Source organism: Strongylocentrotus purpuratus, unplaced genomic scaffold (assembly GCF_000002235.5).
Source record: "Strongylocentrotus purpuratus isolate Spur 01 unplaced genomic scaffold, Spur_5.0 spur5_scaffold_11, whole genome shotgun sequence".
Lineage (NCBI taxonomy): Eukaryota > Metazoa > Echinodermata > Echinoidea > Camarodonta > Strongylocentrotidae > Strongylocentrotus > Strongylocentrotus purpuratus.
The window spans coordinates 11,052,277-11,074,143 of record NW_022145596.1 but is presented as its reverse complement, the minus strand read 5'-3'; the positions used below and the strand labels follow the sequence as shown (position 1 = coordinate 11,074,143).

Here is a 21,867-nt window from a genome sequence, read left to right as displayed (position 1 = left end):
GGAGTGAACCTATCACTTACAATTGTATAAGATAAGGTCAGTCTTCATTAGCTCGAGTTTGCCAAATAACCCGCTATTTTCAGACTCGGGATATTATCCCGAAGCTCAAAATTGCGTCCTCACCAGACCAATATGCTTATCACAAACTAGCTTGGACGGGCGCAAATTAGCCCGCCATTTCCCAAATAGCAGGATATTTTGGAAACAATACCCAGATTTCTTGGGATATTTTCTCAACCAAATATCCCGCTAATTGCAACTGCGGTCTGATGAAGACGCTGGTTATCTGGTTAATTTGCGATATTATTCTTGCTCTGAAAGTTGGAGATTTGTAGGCCCTTGCTGATGTACTTTGTAACTGATCATGTATGGATGCATGTCCTTATTAAACTACAACAACTTCAACAACAACAGTATCCAAATAAATGTGTCTATCTGCATTTTTGTGTGTGCACATTTTCAAATCATCTGGAATTTGGAAATTGTAAAGATGGTATAATTCTTGAATATGTGTCAGTTCATGTACATATCTTACAAATTTAACAACAACAAAAAAAACTACAAAAAAGTCTTCATTATTTCTTTCCAGTGGGAATTAGAAGTGTGACAAGCCATTTTAAGATTTAAATTTAAATTATCATTCCCTTTGGATATTTCTTGTTGTTGCTTCTCAAAGGCGAGAAATAATCAATATCCGGATAGAAGACAAAGACTAGTTTTCTGAGAATAGAGATGACCGCATGTTGGTCCTGGTGTTTAGCCGATACTAACAACATGCTGCGTGGTACCCAGATGGAAGCTCTGATATCAGTGAATCATATCTTATCAAACTAATTGACAGTGACCGATCTGACCGGAAACTCCTGCCTGTTGCCCACGGTCTGAATTTTGGAAGCAGCAGGTAGCCATGCCTACCATGGAAGTATAAAATATTCATTGGTGAAATATGGAAATATGAGAAAGTTTAGTTGTGATGATTTTGTTTTCACTTGCTAAATGAAATTGAATATTTATGAAGATCTTACCATATGAATTTTAAACATTATTTGAAATAAATGAATTTGTAAAAAAATGTCCCTCTTTATAAAACTTATTTGAAAGTTACCCTTATATGTATTAGAAATAAAATTGCTCAGATGGAGAGAAGATTCAATTTGATTAAAAATTGAAGTGGTGGAGAGTTTTTTCTTTTCTTTAGATTTCAAACACGAGAAATAATAAACTTACCGTAATCAATATTCTATTGGTAAAATGTTCAAAGGAAATGGGGTAGAATAGAGGATTTAGAGATGAAAATTTTCATTACAATTCTTCAATTTGTTTTGAAACTTTGATTATCAAATCAATCAATCAATGCATATCTCAACAAACAACAGATAAGACTTTGCTGTAATGCTTAATCCCTGACATTACTTGATATCTAACACAGCTGTTTGACATGTAGAAATTGAATTGTACTATGTACATGTTCAAACGATGACTATTAGCAAGTTTCTTTTTAAGGGGAGCGATTATCAGATAGACAGGATGAAAGAAGAGGTTTCGGGAACAATGAGCAGAAATCTTCTTTTAGGATTTACAGGGATGAAGACGACAGCCATCAATAGAGTGCTGAGAGAAGAAGTATGGTGTGCTAAAAAAAGCAAAATGTAATCCAAAAAGAAAAGAAATGAGTGAAAGAGGGTGGAAAGGATGTTAAGGAAGTCTAGAGGATGTCCTGGATCAATTCATTGTGACCTAGCGTAACAAATGAATCAATAAGCCCGACCTCCTATTGGTTGGTTTGGTTTGCCGTCGACACAGAGATCCATGGCTGAGTAGGTGGTTCCACAGATTGTACATTGGCTATATCTGCGACATAGATAGACACTCATAGAACTATGCAAAGGGTTATATGGTAAGGATGGACACTCGTGCAGCTGCTCGATAGCTGTTGGCTGAAAGTTTTGTGCCTGTGCAATCGTGATATCTATCGGACTACATGTAGTCTGAAAGATCCACACCCTCTGCTGTTATATTCTTAATTGATATTATTTTTAGTTGAAGAAGTTGATTCATGTGATGTGGAGCACTGGACACTTGAAGACATTGTTAATTCCTGTGCCCTCTTTGGCAAGTGGGCATGCTGCATCTATACAACTACTTGTTTACATGTTTACTGAAGCCTTAAGTTCTCATGGACAAGTTAAAATGCACTGTGATTAAGAATAAAGGGGTGGATCCATGCAAAGTGGTATGTGGAGTGAGTAAGGAGTTTTGTGGACTATCTGCCCCTGTTTACGCTTCCTGATTACTTCACCAGTCATTGGCAGAGACATTTTTGGGCTATTACTCCCCATTTGAATTTAGTCATCACTTCCCAGCTTTTGGGGTTTGTTTTGAGTCCAGCTTTCCATGTGGCGTGGTCGGTTAGACCACTCTGGAGACTTTATGACACTTGTGTGCATAGCTCGGATAATGATTGCCAAGATTTCTAGCTACCGATGTTTGGGTGTACACACATCAGATTCTGGCGAGAGATAGGATTCATAAAACTGGCTTCTTTTGCCAAAACATTCCAGTTATTTTCTCCATGCTTTGAGGAAAGGATCACCTCAGTCTATTAGCAGCACCTTTCCTGTGAGCTGCTGTTTCTTTTAACTCTTCTCCCTGGATCATATAACTTGGATATATACTGAAAGAGAATCATTGAAAAAAGGAGCAACACCTGCATCAATTCAAGATGATGCGGTCAATCAAACTCCGGGTAAGACTTGATCAAGATCTTTGAGAGCCATGTACATACTAATACTGTATAGTGAATGAATAGGAACTAAAGTTTGATTGGGGGATGGCCGTTCATATTTTCTCACGGTACTGATTTAAATATTTACATTTTATTATTTTACATTGCTTAATAATCAAAAATATAAAGACAATGAAAATAGTTTGCATTATTCCTGAAGAAAAAAAAAATGCCAAAATACTTTTCCAATTTTAATTGGATGTTGTTAACACTACTGTTCAGTGTTCATATTTACACATTTATGATTATAACCATTGAAAAATATACTTAAGCATTGTTTTGATATTACAAAATATAAGCAGAATAATCCACAGTTGGCATGTACTCGGTATTAAACAACAGAAGAAGAAAATTATATTTTAATGTTCAGCTTGTTCAAGAAGTACTTTGGGATGTAAATTGTGCTTTCTATCAACTGTAGACCAACACTGTATCTGTTTGTCGCAGGGGGGGGGGGGGGGGATACAAGTTATTAGAATGTTGTTGTAAAATACCTGCGTCTTTTGACTTGGACATAATAGATTCTGTTATCATAAATAACTATTGTGATAGATGTATATCTCAAGGATTTTAAGCTGTTGCAATCCCTTTTAATAATACTTGAGGAATGCAACAAAGTTTTTGTGTAATGTTTTCAAATGTAGGGATTCAAGGTCCCTGACTACCTTGTCTATTTTCACTTGAATCTTGAAGGCTGTAATAATTGTGTATGTTAAAGACGGTTTATGAAAGTTTAATTAATTTCAACTATGAAGCATTGAAATTTAAGTCAATAGAGAAAGGTAATGTTGCACTTTGAAAGGAAAAGTGAAAGTGTTTATAAGGGTGGCATGCATTATAGCCTATGTATATGTAGAATACTCATGCCCTAGTGGAAACGTACATGTACATTACATTTAGTGAATTCTTGTGTTTATTGTCCAACCAATACAGTCAAATCAATAAAAAGCTCAATTTGCATCCATCTATGTGGGCATGAGGATTTACGATTCATTACCCAATATTCGGAATGCCTCTCCTTTCTCCCATACTCCCATACTTTTCACTTCACATCAATACAAAGCAAATCTAGACAGTATTTTGGTGCAGTGCGGCCATTTGATATGGATGGAATGGCTGTTTCTTCACTTATCCACTTCAATATACATGGTTGAGTGGATAAGCTGACAATGAGATTGACATATACGTTTTTCTTTCTTTCATTGTTGCCAAGAGACCTATTGACCCTTTGCTATTGTGTGAGTGACTCCTCGTTATTTCTTCAAAACAAATTTCCACAACAGTTTTGTGTTGTTGTAATCTGAAATAAATACCAGAGCCAGCTAGGTTGTAATATGGGTATAGCACTGCAGCAGTTGGTACTTGGGAGGTAATTGAATTTGTGCTTTAGTCATAAGCCAGTGGACAGGCATGTTTAAATATCTATATAAATTTGGGGAAAACAGTAGGTCTTTATGATCATATCCAGAATGTAGGTGTTGTGGTCTAATGGATACCACAAGGTACAGGGTTCAATTCCCTGCCACAGAACTTGCATCCTTTTGCAAGACATTAAGCTATATTTGCCGCGCTCGACCCAGGTGTAGTAAATGGTAACCTGGTAGGATTTACTAAGTACAGGTATACCTGAATTAGTTCAATAACAAGTGCTATGGGGTTTTTTAAAGCTAAATCTGTAGTAGTAATCCAAAGTCCTTTAAAAGTGCATAGAGATATTATATATCAATTAGATGTGCGCTATAAAATACAAGAACAGAATATTATACCCCGGTAATTGTTTTTTTCTTCCTGGAAAAGAAAATGTAAGGCTCTGGGGAGTAATAACACTTGCTATGTATTTGTACAGTATACTCGCTAATTATTTTTACACTTACGACCCGTAGGCCTACATATTTCAATTTTATGGAGTAATAACAAACCACCATATATGATTTGATTGAAGTGGACAGGTCATAATAAGCTCAGGGTTTTACTTCTAATGGGTTAAATGCAATTTTCTAGAAGATTAGATTCAGTGTCGGTGTGCACTGTTAATACATTTACACAGGGATTTATAAGTGTGTATTATCTGCCCAAGTTGCGGCTCGGCGTGGCTAAAACGCAGATGCGAGAGAGAGAGAGAGAGAGAGAAGGCATGGACTCCCATCACCCATCAGGAGAAGATATAACTGATGGAGCGGATAATGTCATATCCATCAGGTCTTGAACATTAGGCGCTTCCACACGCTCTCATCTTCAGGTAAAAGTCATTACCGATGGGATTGGATTAATGCAAAATGTAATGAACAGAGTCACGTTTCTTAATAAGAAGAAAAATTGGAGATAACAAGTTGATGTTATTCTTGTTTCCTGGTAATGATGCAGGTTTCTTTCCTTGTTATCCTTATGAATTCAAGAGGTAAAGGGGTTCTACTTAAGTCCCAGGGGATGTTGTTTTGTCGAACAAAAATTGGAAAAACTCAAACTCTTGTCCACATTTGCCCATCGACCAATAGTTCAAAGTAACGTTTGAGAAAGTAACCATCAAGTCATCAACTGTAGTCCCTTTTAAAGGAATAATTTTACATGCTTTTGTCTCATAATTTGTATTCACACCATCAAAATTATTGATTTCTGATGGTGTTATTTCTGTGTATGTCCTATGAGAGATTTAATATGTAAATGCTGAAAAATTGTTGTGTGGTCATCCTCAATGTTAAGTGTGATACAAAAAAAGAAACAGACAATGGCTATATCAAAATGATTTGTTGATAAAATATGTAAGATATGCATGTACAGGTATGTTGTTTGAAGTGTAGACACATTTTACACAGTGGCTCTATTTTCCAAACAACATTTTCTCAATCGGGACAGTGTGAAAGCGACTACATGTTTTTCCTGAGAAGATCTCTGCACCAGAGGAACAAAGGCCTTGCTACGTCCCTGCTTTTTGCATTACGCACCACCGGTCGGTCCACAGCCCTCGTTTGGGATTGAAAGTGAAACATTGGTTAAATTGATCTCTGCGGATCTCCTTCATTGTGTGCCCTGCGGTGACTCAAGTCAACAAATCACCCAATGGAGGATAGGCACTTTGTTCCAAGATGAAAATAAATGCATTGATTTTATGGATTTGTGGTGATTGCGACGGAAGGCGGCCTTTTCTATGTGCTCGAAGCAGAACTGCAGAGCTATTAAGGAAAGTGAAGTTGGGCATGGCATATACTTGGCCGTATAGAGAGCTATAAGGGCTTTGACTGGTTATCAACATTCAAAACATTGCAGAGTTATTGGAGCGCCTGCTTATTACGAACATGGGCACCCTACAACAGGAGACAGAATGTACAATTTCATCATTTTCCAAACCAATTTTCGTGAAAAATGATGAATAAACAACAATGTGTCAGTTATTGGCAATGAAGTTATACACATATTTATTCCTTATTGTGTACACTGTGACTTATCATTTTAAATTAAAGGAAATGTATTTGATCAAACATGCAGTGTGCAGAGAGATCAAACTATTCACCTTCAAGTCCTACATAGGTTTTTTAACTACAGCTGTAGCAGTTTATAAGGACAAAATATGCAAATGATAGAAACTAACACAAATCCTTGGTCAAGGTCTGCCAGTAAATTGCTCATAAACAAACTACTAATTAATAAACCTTGATTTCATGGCATGCTAAATGATATTCGTTTAGGTTATTTTCAAGTACCGGTATGTTGGAACTGCAGTTGTATATCTTATTCTTTTCGTAGCTCTTAAAGGAACATGTACTATTAAAGGCTTTAAAATTACATGTTGATAAATCAGTCCATTTGGGATGGGTGGAAAAGCATATTGGTAGCACACTAGTGTGAAAATCCTTTGAAATGTTCTCCTTTTAATAGTTATGTTGATATACATGTATATGATTTATGGTTATTCGTACTGCAGTATAATCACTTAATAAGTAACTTTATCAACCATATTCTCAATTTTATATACGATGCTGTATGTGCATGTCTTCATGGCCGTTATATATATCGTACGGTGAGACTTTTTGGAATGTAAGTTTAATAGACATTAACAATTTGAGACCCTTGTCAAAGTGTTGGATAGTGCCTTTAAAGTTGATCCTTGTGCTATTCATAATAAGAGTCCCCCCTTCCTCCTTCCCCTCCCTCCCCCTCCCCCCCCCCCCCCATCCAGTGATATTTTATATATTTTTTTGTTATCTCTTGCTTCAATATTTATTAAAACTTTAGTCCTCCCCTTTTTTGTATTCATAGTGAAGGAAATAAAATTAAAATTGATCAGCTCTCTGGAATGCAAGGCACTGTCCTTGTTGCTTCAGAGGGGTATTTTCTTGGCTGCCTGCAGAAGGTTGTCTGCATCAAGGTTTGTCAGGCACGCTATGATTCATATTGTTCAAAGAAAATTGAGCTATCAATTTCAGAAACTGGTTTGAGGTATGTTGCACATAACAGGTTTGCTACATTTTACAGCATGTCCTGTAGTGTCTCAGAAGTTATCATGTTTTAATCCTGTCCACACTGAGTGTGAGATAACTTTCATTTGGGTCTCAGGAAAATGCATGTTACAATCGAATAGTATTTATTGGGTTAATAAACTTAATATCAACCTTAGCTGGTGAAACGAATGTCCATGTGTGCACAAGGTGGCAAGGTGGCAGTGCCAGCGAGAATGGGGAATGCCTCTATTGTTTGCGAACGTTAACAATAACAGTCCAAGGTTCACCAACTCTGTTCTTTTCAAACAATGCCGCGGTCTGTTGACTTTAACTTTCAGAGCATGCATGCTCATGTAATGATTTTTTGAATTTGTTTGGCGGGTCATCATAATATGAATGTGCTTTAGACAGTTGGGTTGGCCATGATTATGATTTCAAGAGTTTTCTCTGTTTTTGAGTGCCATCTTCAAGCTTGTCGAGGTTTGTTTATTAGAAGAAGATGAGTTTTAGTCTTCGCCGAAAGAGGCCGGTGAGTAAATCTGCATTTAGATTATTATCATTCCACGAGAGGTGTTAACTTGCTATGAAGTTATGAAGTATGAAGTGGCAGTTTGAGCATGTCCTTGCACAAATGTATATATACACGTACTATACACAGTGTACAGAATGATATTCGGCCTACTGAACTGAACATATATAATTTGAATGATAGGCTTGTGTAATATTCAAGTAATCTTCGATTTGCTTTAGTTTATCATACATGTACATGAAAGTTCACTAATTTTGACTTTAAGGGGAATAAGACTTGTTTATTATCATATTCAATAATGATATTTTGAATATTTTGAATACTTGGCTTGTATTACAATAGCTATATATACAGTGTAGATAGAATGAAGTAATCAATCAATGTTTATACATTTATGTGTGCAGAAATCAGGATACGTATGGCTTCATATTTTTGAGTGAAGAAGTAGAAGTTTTTTCACTCATGCTATTATATGATAATTTAATCCTTTAAGAGTAAAATCAACACTTCAACAATTTTTCACGGCTTTAGGCTGACTATTCGCTGTTCATGTTCATGAATTATTTTAATACATTTTTTGCTATAATTGTCAATCAAGAAACTGTTCAATGGCCATGAATACAACCAAAATACCCAGCACGTACACGTTCTACCTATATCAGAATGATAGGAACTTCCATTTGAAATCTTGCCAAATTAGATTGTTACTCATTTACAAATTTAACAATCTGTTTATAAGTCATTAAACCATTGTAATCGGATCATTAAAAAAAAGTAAGGAATACTCCTTGATTTGGTTTCAAAGACACTTCATTATCTAAACTCTCCTGAAATGGTATTTATTTCTCATGGTTTCTTGATCCATTCTTGTTTTTAGATATCTTCATTTTGACCTCTGAATGTTACTTCTTGGCACAGATTTTATAGCGTGTTTGTGAAAAATTGCCATTTTGTGCATAATAAGAGGCGAATAGGATGCGGGTAATTAGTACAATCATATCACTAGAGTGGAGATTTCATAGCTGTGAATATTTAGTCTTTGGATTCACCGTAACCTTGAATAAAAGAAATTCAAAAATTGTTAAGATTTTTTGTTCTGATCCCCCCAAAATCAAATTAGCTTTGGACAGCCTTAGAAGAACTCTAGAAAACTCTTTAAATTTTTTGTTGTTTAAATACCGGGTGTTGCAAATTGGTATGATGGAATATGGAATCTGAATTTCAGTAGAATACAGTGAAGAGTGAAAAGTGTGGAAAGAAATCCTGTGAATAAAGTAATACACTGATAATGATCAGACTAATCTGCAGGTGTTCAGTAATGTCACTCGACAGATTTTAATGTAATATATAATAATATGCAGAGTTAATGAGTCTCTTTGATATGTACGGGACTTGAAACGCGGACCTTGTGATCCACAGTCCGGTGTCATATCCACTCAACCACGACCACGACACCTCTATAAATAGTAGTTCATGTTTGTTTGATATTGGGAGGTAACAAAAAAGACACAAGGGCTGCTGCAGATTTGCCAACCTCCGCCCCCCCCCCCCCCCCTGCCCAAAATAAAATGTATTGAGCAAGATAAAAACCACTGTGTATCAAAATGATCACCATCCCTTCAGGTCTGTATGAGTCCGTCGTATAACGACTATATTGATAGTATGAACAACGAGGTTTCTCAATTCCTGAGAAACCAAGATCGTGTAAAATGAAAGATTCGTTCATGTACTCGGTACTCACTTGGTTCTGAAAATTATGCTGTCTGAGAGCAAGCTCTTGATGTCCTTATTTTAATCCATGTTTTTCTCAGCTGTATACAAACAAGTACTTCATTTGATGTCATCTTGGCATTTTTACTTTCACACCTGGACACCCAGCGTCTGCAATCAGCATTGCTTGTCATTCACTCGTTAGGCTTCAAATACAAGACGGAAGTGTTTGAGCTGCCTTTTTTATTTTGTTTGGTCCCACCTCTCCCTATTGGTGTTGTTGTCCATTGTACAGATTTGTTTCCAGGACACAGCATACTTCAGAGCCTCGTTCCACTTTATACTACCAGCATCCCTGTATCTGATTTATTTTTGTTGTTGGTAAATCCGTGTCGGACCTGAAATCTAACCTTCAATCGTCATTTTGTATACCCTCATCCCCGTATCCAGATACAGCGTTTATGCAAATTTTGTCGAAATTTTCAAATGATTTACGAACATGTCAATTGATTGGTCATATAGTTTGTGTACTGTTCACTTTGGTCGATAATTCTTTTTGACGCAAGGGAACAACATCCAGGATATTTACATTGGATTCTTTATCAGTTTACTGGCTCGTTGCGCCTTCTACTGAATATTTGAAAGCTGTAAATGGACATTGGTATACAGTCATTGCCTGGTTACTTTGTTTGTATTATATAGGTGTGACTTCGAGAGGAAGGAATGCCGCAATTCATAGTGGACTACTGCATTGGATATTACAGAAAAGCCTTTGTGCACATTGAGTGTGCTAGCTGCAGTATCTAATCTTGAAACTGCTATTGTCTTAACCTATATGAGGGTGGATATCAACTAGCATTACAATTGAATATTCAGTTGTGGTGTAAAGCATACACTCGGCACGTACAGAGCAGCGAGTCCTGTTTCTTGTGGATCTTTAATCTTGAATTATTCATTGCACTTCTTCTCACTTCTTCTCCACATTGGACATTCAGGAGTGTACATTACGTAGCTTGATAGACATCGGTTTTAGAACTGTAACCACATAGACCATGAATCTGTAACATAAGGAATACTCTAGTAGGAGCAATTGTGCTAATCACCATAATTTGAGGAGCCAAGAGCCTTTCTGGACATAGTGTCTTTGGTAATCATCGAAAAGTAGTTGAACGTCATTTGCCATGTTGAAGTTCAGAGGTGGGGCCAAGGCAAGAGAGAAGGAGAAGTCCTTGGAAGATTCTGATGTCTTACAAGATGATGATACAGGTGAAACAGATGGGACAGCCACACCGCCTCAGGTCACTGTCATCAAGGACGAAGGCAACACCAACAGCAGCGATAGTGGGACACCAACTATGGATAGTGGGACACCAACTATGGATCGGAAGAAGAAGTCGAGGGCAAAGAAAGTATCCAACGCTGCAGGAAAGTTGCTCAAGAAGAAGAAGAGGAAAGAGAACGGCAGTGTGACCGATGATAGCATCCTGGATGATAGTGTCATTGAGGATACTCCCGTTAAGAATGGGAACTTTGGAGAAGGAGGCATGGAGGAAGAGAGGGATAACTTTGAAAAGAAGACAGAACATGGGAATACTCTGGATACACCAAAGAAGAAGGAAAAGAAACAGAAGGTAGATAGGGAAAGAAGAAGAACTGCTGTCCCTCTACCAGACTTCTCAAAAGTATTGAGGGAAGCAAAAGTAAGATCTGTCATGCATTGATAAGATACTATAAAATTAGATCTATGACCAGACAATATAAAAAAGATATTCAAACTTCTTGTAGGTAGAAAACTAGTAATGATAACACCCTCTTTGACCAAAGAAGCCCATATAGTTCAATAATTTGTTACAATGATATTAGTCTTTGATAAACTATATGACAATGTGTTTTTAGGTTACAGTTGAACATGTTTCATAAATTTATATGAATAGAACTTGCCTATTGTATAGGTCGAAAGTCCACTTATACCCAAATATTTGAGTATGATGACAAGGTGCATTTCAAACTACACTGGATGAATAGTTTGCGGGCGTGATCTGTTTACAGTGTACAGATACTCTGAGAACACGGTTAAAGTATGCATCAGAACGTTTTTCTAAGAAAATTGCGTAGTGCAAGTGGTAGTTCAAGAGAAAAGGGTCTTCTTATTACATGGCCCCTCACTCTCATTTTAATTTTGATCTTTTCTGTCTTAATGACTTCCTGGATAAATTCTTTGGTTTCTTGAAGTGCAAAAGAAAATATTTGGAACATGTGTGTGTGACAACAAGAGCAAATGATTACTAACCCATGACATGCCTGAACTTGATAAATGAAAGTTAGGGAAAGAACTCCGATTACAATATTTTAGAGTTGATCAAATGATTGATTAGCATTCATATTTCATTGGATACTGTAAGGAACATTGTAAAGTAGATGAGCTGGAGTTATCCCAGGCTTATTGTTAAATTGGTTACTAATACATAACCTATTTCACTTCTTCATAAGCCTATACCGGTTTATCGCAAGTCTCAACACCAACTGATTTTGTGGCAATCCAGCAGAAGACATGTATGTGGGGAGTGGGGGGGGGGGGTGGATGTGCACTTGATCTTGTTTAGGAACTTGAGGTGGACATTTTTGTTTGGTCATTGTATTCTGGATGCCTCTGAGTGGCATGAGATCCCTGCATTATTAGAGCCCTTGAATTTGTTCTTCTGTGCGTCGTCTAAAACATACTGGAGAGAATATAAATGAAGAGCTTCAAGGGTATGTGAACATGTATATAGGTAGACACACAGGCAAATAGCTATACTGTAAGCTTCTTATAGGGTGATGTGATGGAGGCTAAATGACAAAGCAGGGATTAGACATACTAATCCAAGGATTTAGCATTGTCATAACATGCCATTCTTCAAGTGATGATTTGGGGCTGTCCCCACTTCTCAATGGAGGCATATATACATCAATGCTCGTAGCTGTGGAGGAATTTATACATGTCCAAATGTGAAGTGATTGTGGTAACCAAGGCATCGTTTCACAAACCGTCATAAAAGCTCACTGATATCTGATCAAAAATGCATCTTAAATCTATTCAAGTAAAGGAGAAATCTCTCAATAGTTTGCAGATTTCTTGCTAGACAATATCATACGGGAGTTGCCATTTTGATGTATTAAAGTAGTGATATGAGATACTCAGGATCTGTGTATTTAAATGTATCATTTAACCTGCATAGAATGGGATAGAGATGGTATTGCATAATGTCTGGCTATTGTACACAAGAGCCATGCATGCAAAACAGCAGCCACCTTTTTACTTGGCATCTCACACAGGTGATTTCTTTGAGTAGTTCTACTTCCATGTATGTCTTTGTTCACCTTGGAATAATTGGCAGAGCTTTGTCTGACAAGCACCAACTTAGGCGTGCTGCATGTGGTAAGTGTTGGTAAACAAAAGAAACTACTCAACTGTTTTAAACAGCTGAACCAAATAGCTTGTCACAAAATGTTATGAGAGAATATCCATTACCCTAATAGTCTGTTAGTAACAAAAGTCAGTCATGTCACAGATGCGTGTGTCTTACATAGTAGCTAAAATACAGGTCAGTAAGTATCTCTCAAGTTGTACTAGCATGGCATCACTACTTGAATCAAAATGGCAACTACCATGGAAGAATGGCTACCAAGAAGTTTGCAAACTTTAGTGAGATTGTTTTCTTTGCTAAGTAATCAGATGAAAGTTATTTCAAGACTTTTTTTAATTGGCTTACAGCTTTGAATACAAAGTTCTATCAGGAGTTTCAGCTAATGCTTGTTTGATTGTATTCTCCTTTGATAAAATGTTAAGGTTGCTGACAAATATTTCTGTCAATGTTGTATTACTTGATGCCCTACACAGCAGTCTGGTGACCCTGGGTGACCTGACATAGCACATGCTGCATCCTAACAACAGAGAAGTGCCTCTTGAGGATACTCTTTCCCATCTTGAAGAACATAGTGGCTTTTGCATGGTGAAAGATCGTCTGTTGAATTACTTTTATGTTCAGGTACTCAACCATAAATGAAGACTGAGATACTGTAATTCAACCATTATTAATATACTTGTCTCTTCTCTTTCCTTTTCTACCTTGCAGTTCAGCAACATACGAGGGTCCAACAAGCCCAACCGGAAAGAGAGTTCGGCCAAGCAGCCGCGGATCCCCCAGTCCAAGCAGAATGTTGCTGAAGAGTCGGCCGAAGCTCAGGCCGAGTATGAGAGATCTCTGGAGGCCAGTCTCACGGACAATGAAGTCCTCGCAGCCTTTGAGAGGATGCTGGTAAGTTCTTGGTTCAAATCTCTCCAAAGCAGTGTTCTATACAGGGGCACACTCCTTGCTTCCAGGTAGAAAAAATCCCCATACACCCCCCCCCCCCCCCCAAAAAAAAAAAAAAAAAAAAAATACAATAACTTAAATAAAGTCAAGCTTTTGAAGAGCTCTGAAAATTTGAAAAAAAAGAATTGTTCTTGAGGAACCTCATGCAGATTGCAATTTGGGAGGAGTTTTTTTATATATTTTTTAAAAATAAAAAACCCCACCATTGCAGGTCTGACAATCAGTGTATGTCATATGTAATAACACTGAAATGTGCAATCTGCACTTCTAAGCCTATTTAAATTTCAACAATATAAATTGAAATATGTTAATAGCAGGGAGATGGGAGGAAGTGAATACTAAGCATTAACCAGCATGACAAAAGAGGTCTTACAAAACAAAGCTTTATGTATGATGTGCATCTAATAGAGGTTTAGGCTTGATAACGTGATACTAGGTAGATCAGTGAAACAGTGAAACAAATACACGGGGCTCGGGGCGATTTAGCCCCCGAAATGCCCAAAAGAGCCCCCGAAAATCTGAAAAGAGCCCCATAAATTTGCATAGAGTTCAATGCAAAACAAATTTTAAAATGTTATTTTCATGCAGGCAAGCTTGAAAAGTAGCCCCCGAAAAATAAACGTTAATTTTTTCCCTGCAGTGAAAGTCGTATCTATTATATAGGCAAGACATGAATACCTACCTACCCATGAATTCAACAAGTACCAGCCTTTCTGGAAGAACCCAGTAGAAAATGTATGTCTTTCACTAGTAATCAAAGCCGAGGTATTGGATTTCAATGATGGAGTCAAAATGGGAGCATGAACAGCATGGGGAATACGATATGGGATGAAAACAAAATGATTTCAAAGAAATTCAAACAAAGACTCTCTTGCAAGCTCGAGTTCAGGATTTTGTTAAAGCAGTATAGTGTACAGTGTATATACAGTGTGCATTGTTGTTGTCTTGATTCCTTCAGATGGCTGTATCATTGATTACAAAACATATGCACAAAAAGCAAGCAAACAAAACCATCTTGAGTCATTAAAAAAAATACATTTATAGAACGATATAGCCCTTTCTTAGACCTTCTTTAAGATGGATATTGAGGCAATATTGGCTTGGGCAATTAAAAATAAACTTTCTTTTCCATCTAAATATTAGTTTAAGTTGTGGACAGCTACACTGATCATTAGGCTTGTCTTCATCAGCTAGAGTTTGCCTAATAACCCGCTATTTTAACTATCCCGATCTCAAATTATCCAGCTAATTTGCGTCTTCATCAGCCCGCAGTTGCAATTAGCGGAATATTGGGTCAAGAAAATATCCTGCTATTTGGCAAATTAGCCCGCTCTGATGAAGATGCAATTTTGAGCTTCAAGATAATATCCAGAGTCTGCAAATCGCTGGTTATTTGGCAAACTTGAGCTGATTAAAACAGGCCTGCTGAATTAAAATTAACAAGATGGCATTTAAATATTGTCTTGCCAAAGGATCATTGATTCATACCTATTTATGTTTAGCTTTGGATGAGTTGTAATCATGTCCTAATGTTTATGACCCTGTTAACAAGACACTAAGTGTTTAACGAACCTAACTGAGGAGTGCAAACACTGGCAACACACTATCTTTTAATTAGTTCTTACACAAAGGGTATTTAAAATGTAACCACCAACTGCAGAATTGAATGCTAGTGATATTCTAGGCTATTGGGTTGTGACTCAAGTATAGAAACTAGGTTTTCAATTGCATATTGAAGGCTATTATGTATGTCTAACTATTCTTGGAAATCACGCCTTGTCAGCTCAATTACTTTTCAATGACATGAATATGCTTGGCAGATGGTTACCTTGTGGAACTAATTATTGTATTTTAATTTTCTTGTCTAGTTCATGTACATGTATTTTACTTGATCTAATGGATGACATTGTTCCTAAATTTTCAGTTCAGAAATAAAATCCTGTTTAGAAATGAATATTGATATACTGACAGTTGGTAATCTAAAAGGGAGGACACCATAATAAAAGGAGAAAACATGTTTTCTGGCAGCTCATTTTATATATAGCTCTTATCTGCACGTATAGTGTCCTCTAAAGCCAATTGAAGAAATCATGATATTAATTTGCTCACTCATAGACCACCTCTCATCCTTCTTTCACTTCTTCCTCTTCATTTTCTTCTTTTGCTTCTTCTTGTTCTTCTCCTCCTTGTTGTTCTTCTTCTACTTCTTCTTCTCCTTCTTCTTGTTCTCCTTCTTCTTCCCCTTCTTCTTCTTCTCCTTCTTCTTCTCCTTCTTCTTCCCCCTTTGTTGAATACATACATTATCTATCACACACCACACATACTCAATCAGTTGGTAAATATATTTTTACAGTTGTCAATTTGATGCATCACCTTGAATTAGACAGGGATTTGGAGTGTGGGTGTATTAAAGTGATCCTTGAATTCCTCAGCTTCCAGTTACGCCATGATTAAAGTCTCTGTCCCAGAAAAAGAAAACCCCATTACATGATAGCCTCTTTCACATTGGCAGCAGGAAAACCATAGAGGTAAGCGTACAGCAAAATACAATAATAGATTAAAGGTAAAGACCAGTAATGGTCATGCGATTGCATTGTGAAAGAAACGTTGTGGAATCGATCAGAAAAGGTCGATCATCTAGCATCTAGCATCTGCAAGGTTCTGGAATCATCAAAATGATAAGAAATTTGGCTCATTCTTCGTAAAGTTACAAGCATTATACACAGAAAGATGTATATGGGACTACCCTATCTCTCTCACCAGACCATGAGAGAAATAAATTTACCAAATATATGAATTAGTAGGTGGTTTCCCGGCAAATTTTTTATCATCATGTATTAGTCAAAACATATTCTTTCACATGATTGGTAATGAGAGCTTCCATTTCATTTTTTGAAATTGGGGCGTTGCCAATACTGGTCTTTACCTTTAATGTGCTTCACAGTTCTGTATTATCACCTGCAAATAAAATGAGTCTGCTATTGTGTAGGGCCTTTGCTGCACACGGCTATCCCTATTTCATCCCTATGTTTCTTAAAAATAAAATCACTATAAATTGCAAACGTTAATTTACCTTTTTCATATATGTTTTAAAGGTGCCAGGTAAAAATGTCAGAGGTAAAAATGTCAGAGGTAAAAATGTCAGAGGAAAAAATGTCAGAGGTAAAAATGTCAGAGGAAAAAATGTCAGAGGTAAAAATGTCAGAGGTAAAAATGTCAGAGGAAAAAATGTCAGAGGTAAAAATGTCAGAGGTAAAAATGTCAGAGGTAAAAATGTCAGAGGAAAAAATGTCAGAGGTAAAAATGTCAGAGGAAAAAATGTCAGAGGTAAAAATGTCAGAGGTAAAAATGTCAGAGGAAAAAATGTCAGAGGTAAAAATGTCAGAGGTACAAGTAAAAAAAAAATGAGTGCCGTCATAATATCTCAGCACTTTTATCACACAGAATGTCGAGACGTACAGCTACTGCATGGGCTAGTCTATTATATTCCTTTCTTCCATAATGTAAATTTTATAAATGGCTGTGTGTTGTATTTCGTACATGTCCTGAGGATAATACAATGTGGAAAATATATACATATATGACCTTCATTCCACCCTTATTTGATGCAATTACCACCATCGCATGTCGTTTGTCCGTTTTGATATCTATACGTTCATGTCGAGGGAATAATTGATGCCCGTTGCTGTTCTCCCAGACTATCTATACCTCAATAGTAATGATTACTATTGAGGTATAGATAAACAAAAAGTTGATTGTGGATTAAATCCACAATCAACTTTTTTGCACATCATTATATAAATAACGATGTAACTTAAACCGAACCTCTGCAAAGCGCGCGCTTCTCTGGAATGTGGTGGTGCGGTTGGCATTTAAAGATAACGTTGAGTTCTGGTCTTACGATTGCATTGTGAAAGAAACGGTGTGGAAGCAATCAGAAAAGGTTGATCATCTAGCATAAACATGTAAGTATTGGTGTGTAGTGCAATGTTTTGGAGTCATCAAAATGATAAAAAACTTTGGCCCAGTCTTGGTAAGGTAACAAGCACTGTACACAGAAAGATATTGATATGGGACTACACAAACATATGGCATACAAATCGGGCCTCATTTTAAAATTGTTACTTTATATGAAGTCATTTGAAAAAGATTTTCAGGGAATAACTTTTTTCTTTGATGTTCTTCCACACTTGCATAATAAGAATGATAACAAACGCTCACAAATTATTGTTCACCTTTCCCAGAACTCAACCTTCTCTTTAATTGATGTAACATGGGCGGCTTTCTGCTTTGTATCGGAGTAACAAAGCTGCTTATTGATTTTTTCCCAGACTATTTTACACTCAGTAATCGACAATATGTTATTGCAACGCGCGCACTTCGGGAATGTGATGGGTTATTAGCATTGATAACATGGCTTTCTGCTTTGTTTCAGAGTAATAAAATACCAAGCCCACAAGAAAGTGGAATTGTCGGAAATAGGGCCTATGCATTTATTGGAAATTACATATAATAGTAGTCATTGCCACGCAGTTAAAATGTCCAACAATCTTCAAAAGTGAAGGAGAAGTGGGGGCGGGGGGGGGGGGGAAGGTTCATAGATATCTGATCCTATTTTGGGGGCTGTACTGACTTTTCTTTTTATTTAATGATTACACCATGGAGCGACAACTCAGCCTATAAAACATGGCCAAACTTCTCGATTTTAGAAATCTTTTTCCCCAGAAGTTTGCTCAGTGTACCACTACCAGTACTATTCGCTTTTACAAAAGCATAATATACCGGTATATAAATATTGAATAAGGCAGACTAATGGGACATGCATGGTTGCTACTCCGAGTTTCACGCCTTGCAAGCGATCAACTGATAGCATTCTTCAAAGTACATGATTCCTCTACAACCTTGGTACAAATACGCTCAAAATAAGACTTAACTAATACAATACAATACAATAAGACTAATATAATACCTGAATACAATATAATATGAATTACTCATGAGTAATTCTAATTGTATTTTATTAGTTAAGTCTTATTTTAGGGGTATTTGTTCCAAGGTTGTAGGATAATCATGTACTTTTAAGAATGCTACCAATTGCCTGATGATATATTTGCTTGCAAGGCGCGAAATTCGGAGTAGAAACCATGTCCCATTGGTCTGCATGCTCTGCCTAGGCATTGACCACTGTTCGGAAGGATATATAAGCAAAGCATATATATAAGAGGAAGGGGGAGAGCAACCGGGTCACCGTGCCGCAGAAGAAGAATACCCCCCCCCCCCCCGTCTTCCTTCGGCAATAATCGTGCAAAAAGTCACAATTTGGGGCCGAAAGGTAAATAAACTGTTCTTTTTCGATAAGCCTAATATACAGGGGTAACCATAACAAACTTGTCACATGCTTTTGATTTTATTTTATACCTCTAACATTTTTTCCTCCGACATTTTTACCTCTGACATTTTTACCTCTGACATTTTTTCCTCTGACATTTTTACCTCTGACATTTTTTCTTCTGACATTTTTACCTCTGACATTTTTACCTCTGACATTTTTTCCTCTGACATTTTTTCCTCTGACATTTTTACCTCTGACATTTTTACCTCTGACATTTTTACCTCTGACATTTTTACCTCTGACATTTTTTCCTCTGACATTTTTACCTCTGACATTTTTACACCGAGCCGTTTTAAATTCCTAAAAGTTTTGCTCATTTCATAAATTAAAAAGTCTTGGATTTCATTGCAAAGGGTAACCTCATTATATTCATGGCAAACTTTCTTAGATGAAGGAAATATCCTTATTGTTTCATGGTTTGATTACAAAAAACCAACAAACAACTGTGAAGGGGGATTGGCAAAATTTCCTCCATATAATGAGTCTGTTACACCAAAGAGATGCTGGTATCTCTTTGGTTACACATAACATTTTGTCAGGATTTTAGGAGCTTTAAATCTCGAGGCAAGCAGGCAGGCAGGGAGCAGTACGTGTGAGGTGGAAATTCGAGCATGAAATACCATTTGCTCAGTGAAGCTTCAATTTTAATCACGTTTGATGCAAAGGCGTAGAATTCCCCAAGTATTGGCTTTGGCTTTCCAGTTCGGTGATCTAAACTATCATCTAGAAAACATTATGAGAGTCTTAGACAGGGCAGTGAAGGTTTTACGAGGCTAATGATACAAATCTATCCCAAGATCCTCTTTCATAACAGAATGCCAGGTGAGATATTTTAAATTTAGATTCTGAAAGACAGTGATTTTGTCAGTTATTCAGTCAACCTTTAACTAGGTCAAGGTACACCGGACATTAGGTTACCCGGGACTCAATGTCAACATCTAAAAAACACATCCCATCGTTAGATTCTGGACATTGAAACCTAATTATAACATGATGTCTAAATTTCAGAATGCACTATGAGCAGCAGTACAATATTCTGGAAAATTGTTAAGTGTTGAAACACTATTAAATGGCAGCATGTAAATAAAAATGTTGTTTTGGTTAGTGCCTGTTATGAAGTAGTTTTGTTAAGGCTATAATTGTCAGTGAGTCCCTGAGATTACCTGTAAGCCTAGACCAATTTCCCTCTATTATTTGTGTGTTGCAAGGCCCATATAGTTTAAGTACATTTTAAGTGTGTGGTAAAAAATATTAGTTATATTGATTTTACAGAACATATTTTAATCATTTAATGATAATATGAATAATAAATCACTTTTGTGGTTTGATACCAATCATAGCGTCTTTTGTATTTCTAAAAAAATTACCCTTTTTGAGGTAAAATAACGGATTCCTTCACTCACAAACTAATACAGAAAAGGGGAAAATTGAAGGATAAAATGCAAAAGGATATGAACAATTGGGCCGAGTGACAGTTATGTGTATCTTAATTTCTCATCAATGGGCGGGGTTGATGACAGAATGTTAGGAATGATGACACACTTGTTTATGTACGTCATTCACATACTTCACATGTGTTCGCACCTGTCTCTAGAGGGTATTGTACGAGTATGAATGAGAGATAGAATGTTTCATCAGATTATTTATGTTGAAATCGATAGTGAAAGTCTGATAACAAAAATTATAGTTCTAAACAATGAGAGTATGTCAGTCTATTCATTTATATCATTAAATAATGATTATGATTGTCTGTCCATATTGTAGGCTTAATGTAATTATGATCTTAATATTTTTTAATTGTGTATGATTTTAATATTGTTTTGAGTGACTACACTTGGCAGTCTCCTTAATATTAATTGTATTCATGAAATGTCAGTGAGAATTAATCTCTCTCTTTCTCTCTCTTAAATGTTGGCCTTGGTATGATGATGTTTTAATAGATCATCTGTCATCTAATCCCCTCCCCCCTTAAAAAAAAAACTGTCCTCAATTAAAATTACTTTTATTATTATTTTTCTCAATATACGTAAATGTTTTATTGTTTTTAAGGCAAGTCCAAGTTAATTTGTTCCAAATATGACCAACCAAATGTAAGATTTGAGTATATCTGATAACTGTGTCAAGCTGAATTTTTTTCTAGAACTTGTATCAGATACAAGTATTTAAAATTATATTATGTCAATTGAATCTATTCATGTCGATGATTCCATCCTATGATACCTGATAACGACTTTATTATATGGGACATACCTTGGAACTAATAAATGGAACTTGTCCATTTCTTAACGAGGAGACTACTCTAATCTAATGCTTGGGTACCAAGGTGGGTAGAATCATGGACCTACGAATGCAAGAAGGTTGGTGGCCTAAAACTAGAGATCAGACTAGCCCTAGATTCCAGTGTTATCTTCCAGAGTATCAGAAACAGCTGTGTTATGGCTACGCCCAGTTACCCTACACCCCAGACATTATAAGTGCAGTCTTACACCACAGACGCTGAACTTTAAAACTAGTTTGTTGCTGGTATACTCATTATTATATACATTTAGCTAGTTATGTCAAACTTGAACAAAAATGTATACATCAAATTGCATCCCGTATGAGTCCATTATTAAATAACAAGATTGGTATAGACTATAGATAGAAAACTTTGATTCTGG

General features: G+C 36.5%; 1 protein-coding gene across 7 annotated transcripts in view; it reads left to right on the top strand.

Moving 5' to 3' along the window:
- LOC592122 (protein diaphanous homolog 2) overlaps window positions 1-21,867 on the top strand; it is a 70,758-nt gene that overhangs the window by 17,298 nt on the left and 31,593 nt on the right. The window contains exons 1-2 of one of the 7 annotated variants that reach the window (XM_030980630.1): window positions 2,111-2,746; window positions 13,576-13,758. In XM_030980630.1, coding sequence (XP_030836490.1) covers window positions 2,723-2,746; window positions 13,576-13,758 — 207 coding nt within the window. In that variant the 5' untranslated portion in view covers window positions 2,111-2,722. The other 6 variants (XM_030980629.1, XM_030980623.1, XM_030980624.1 and 3 more) reach the window with 6 other exon arrangements.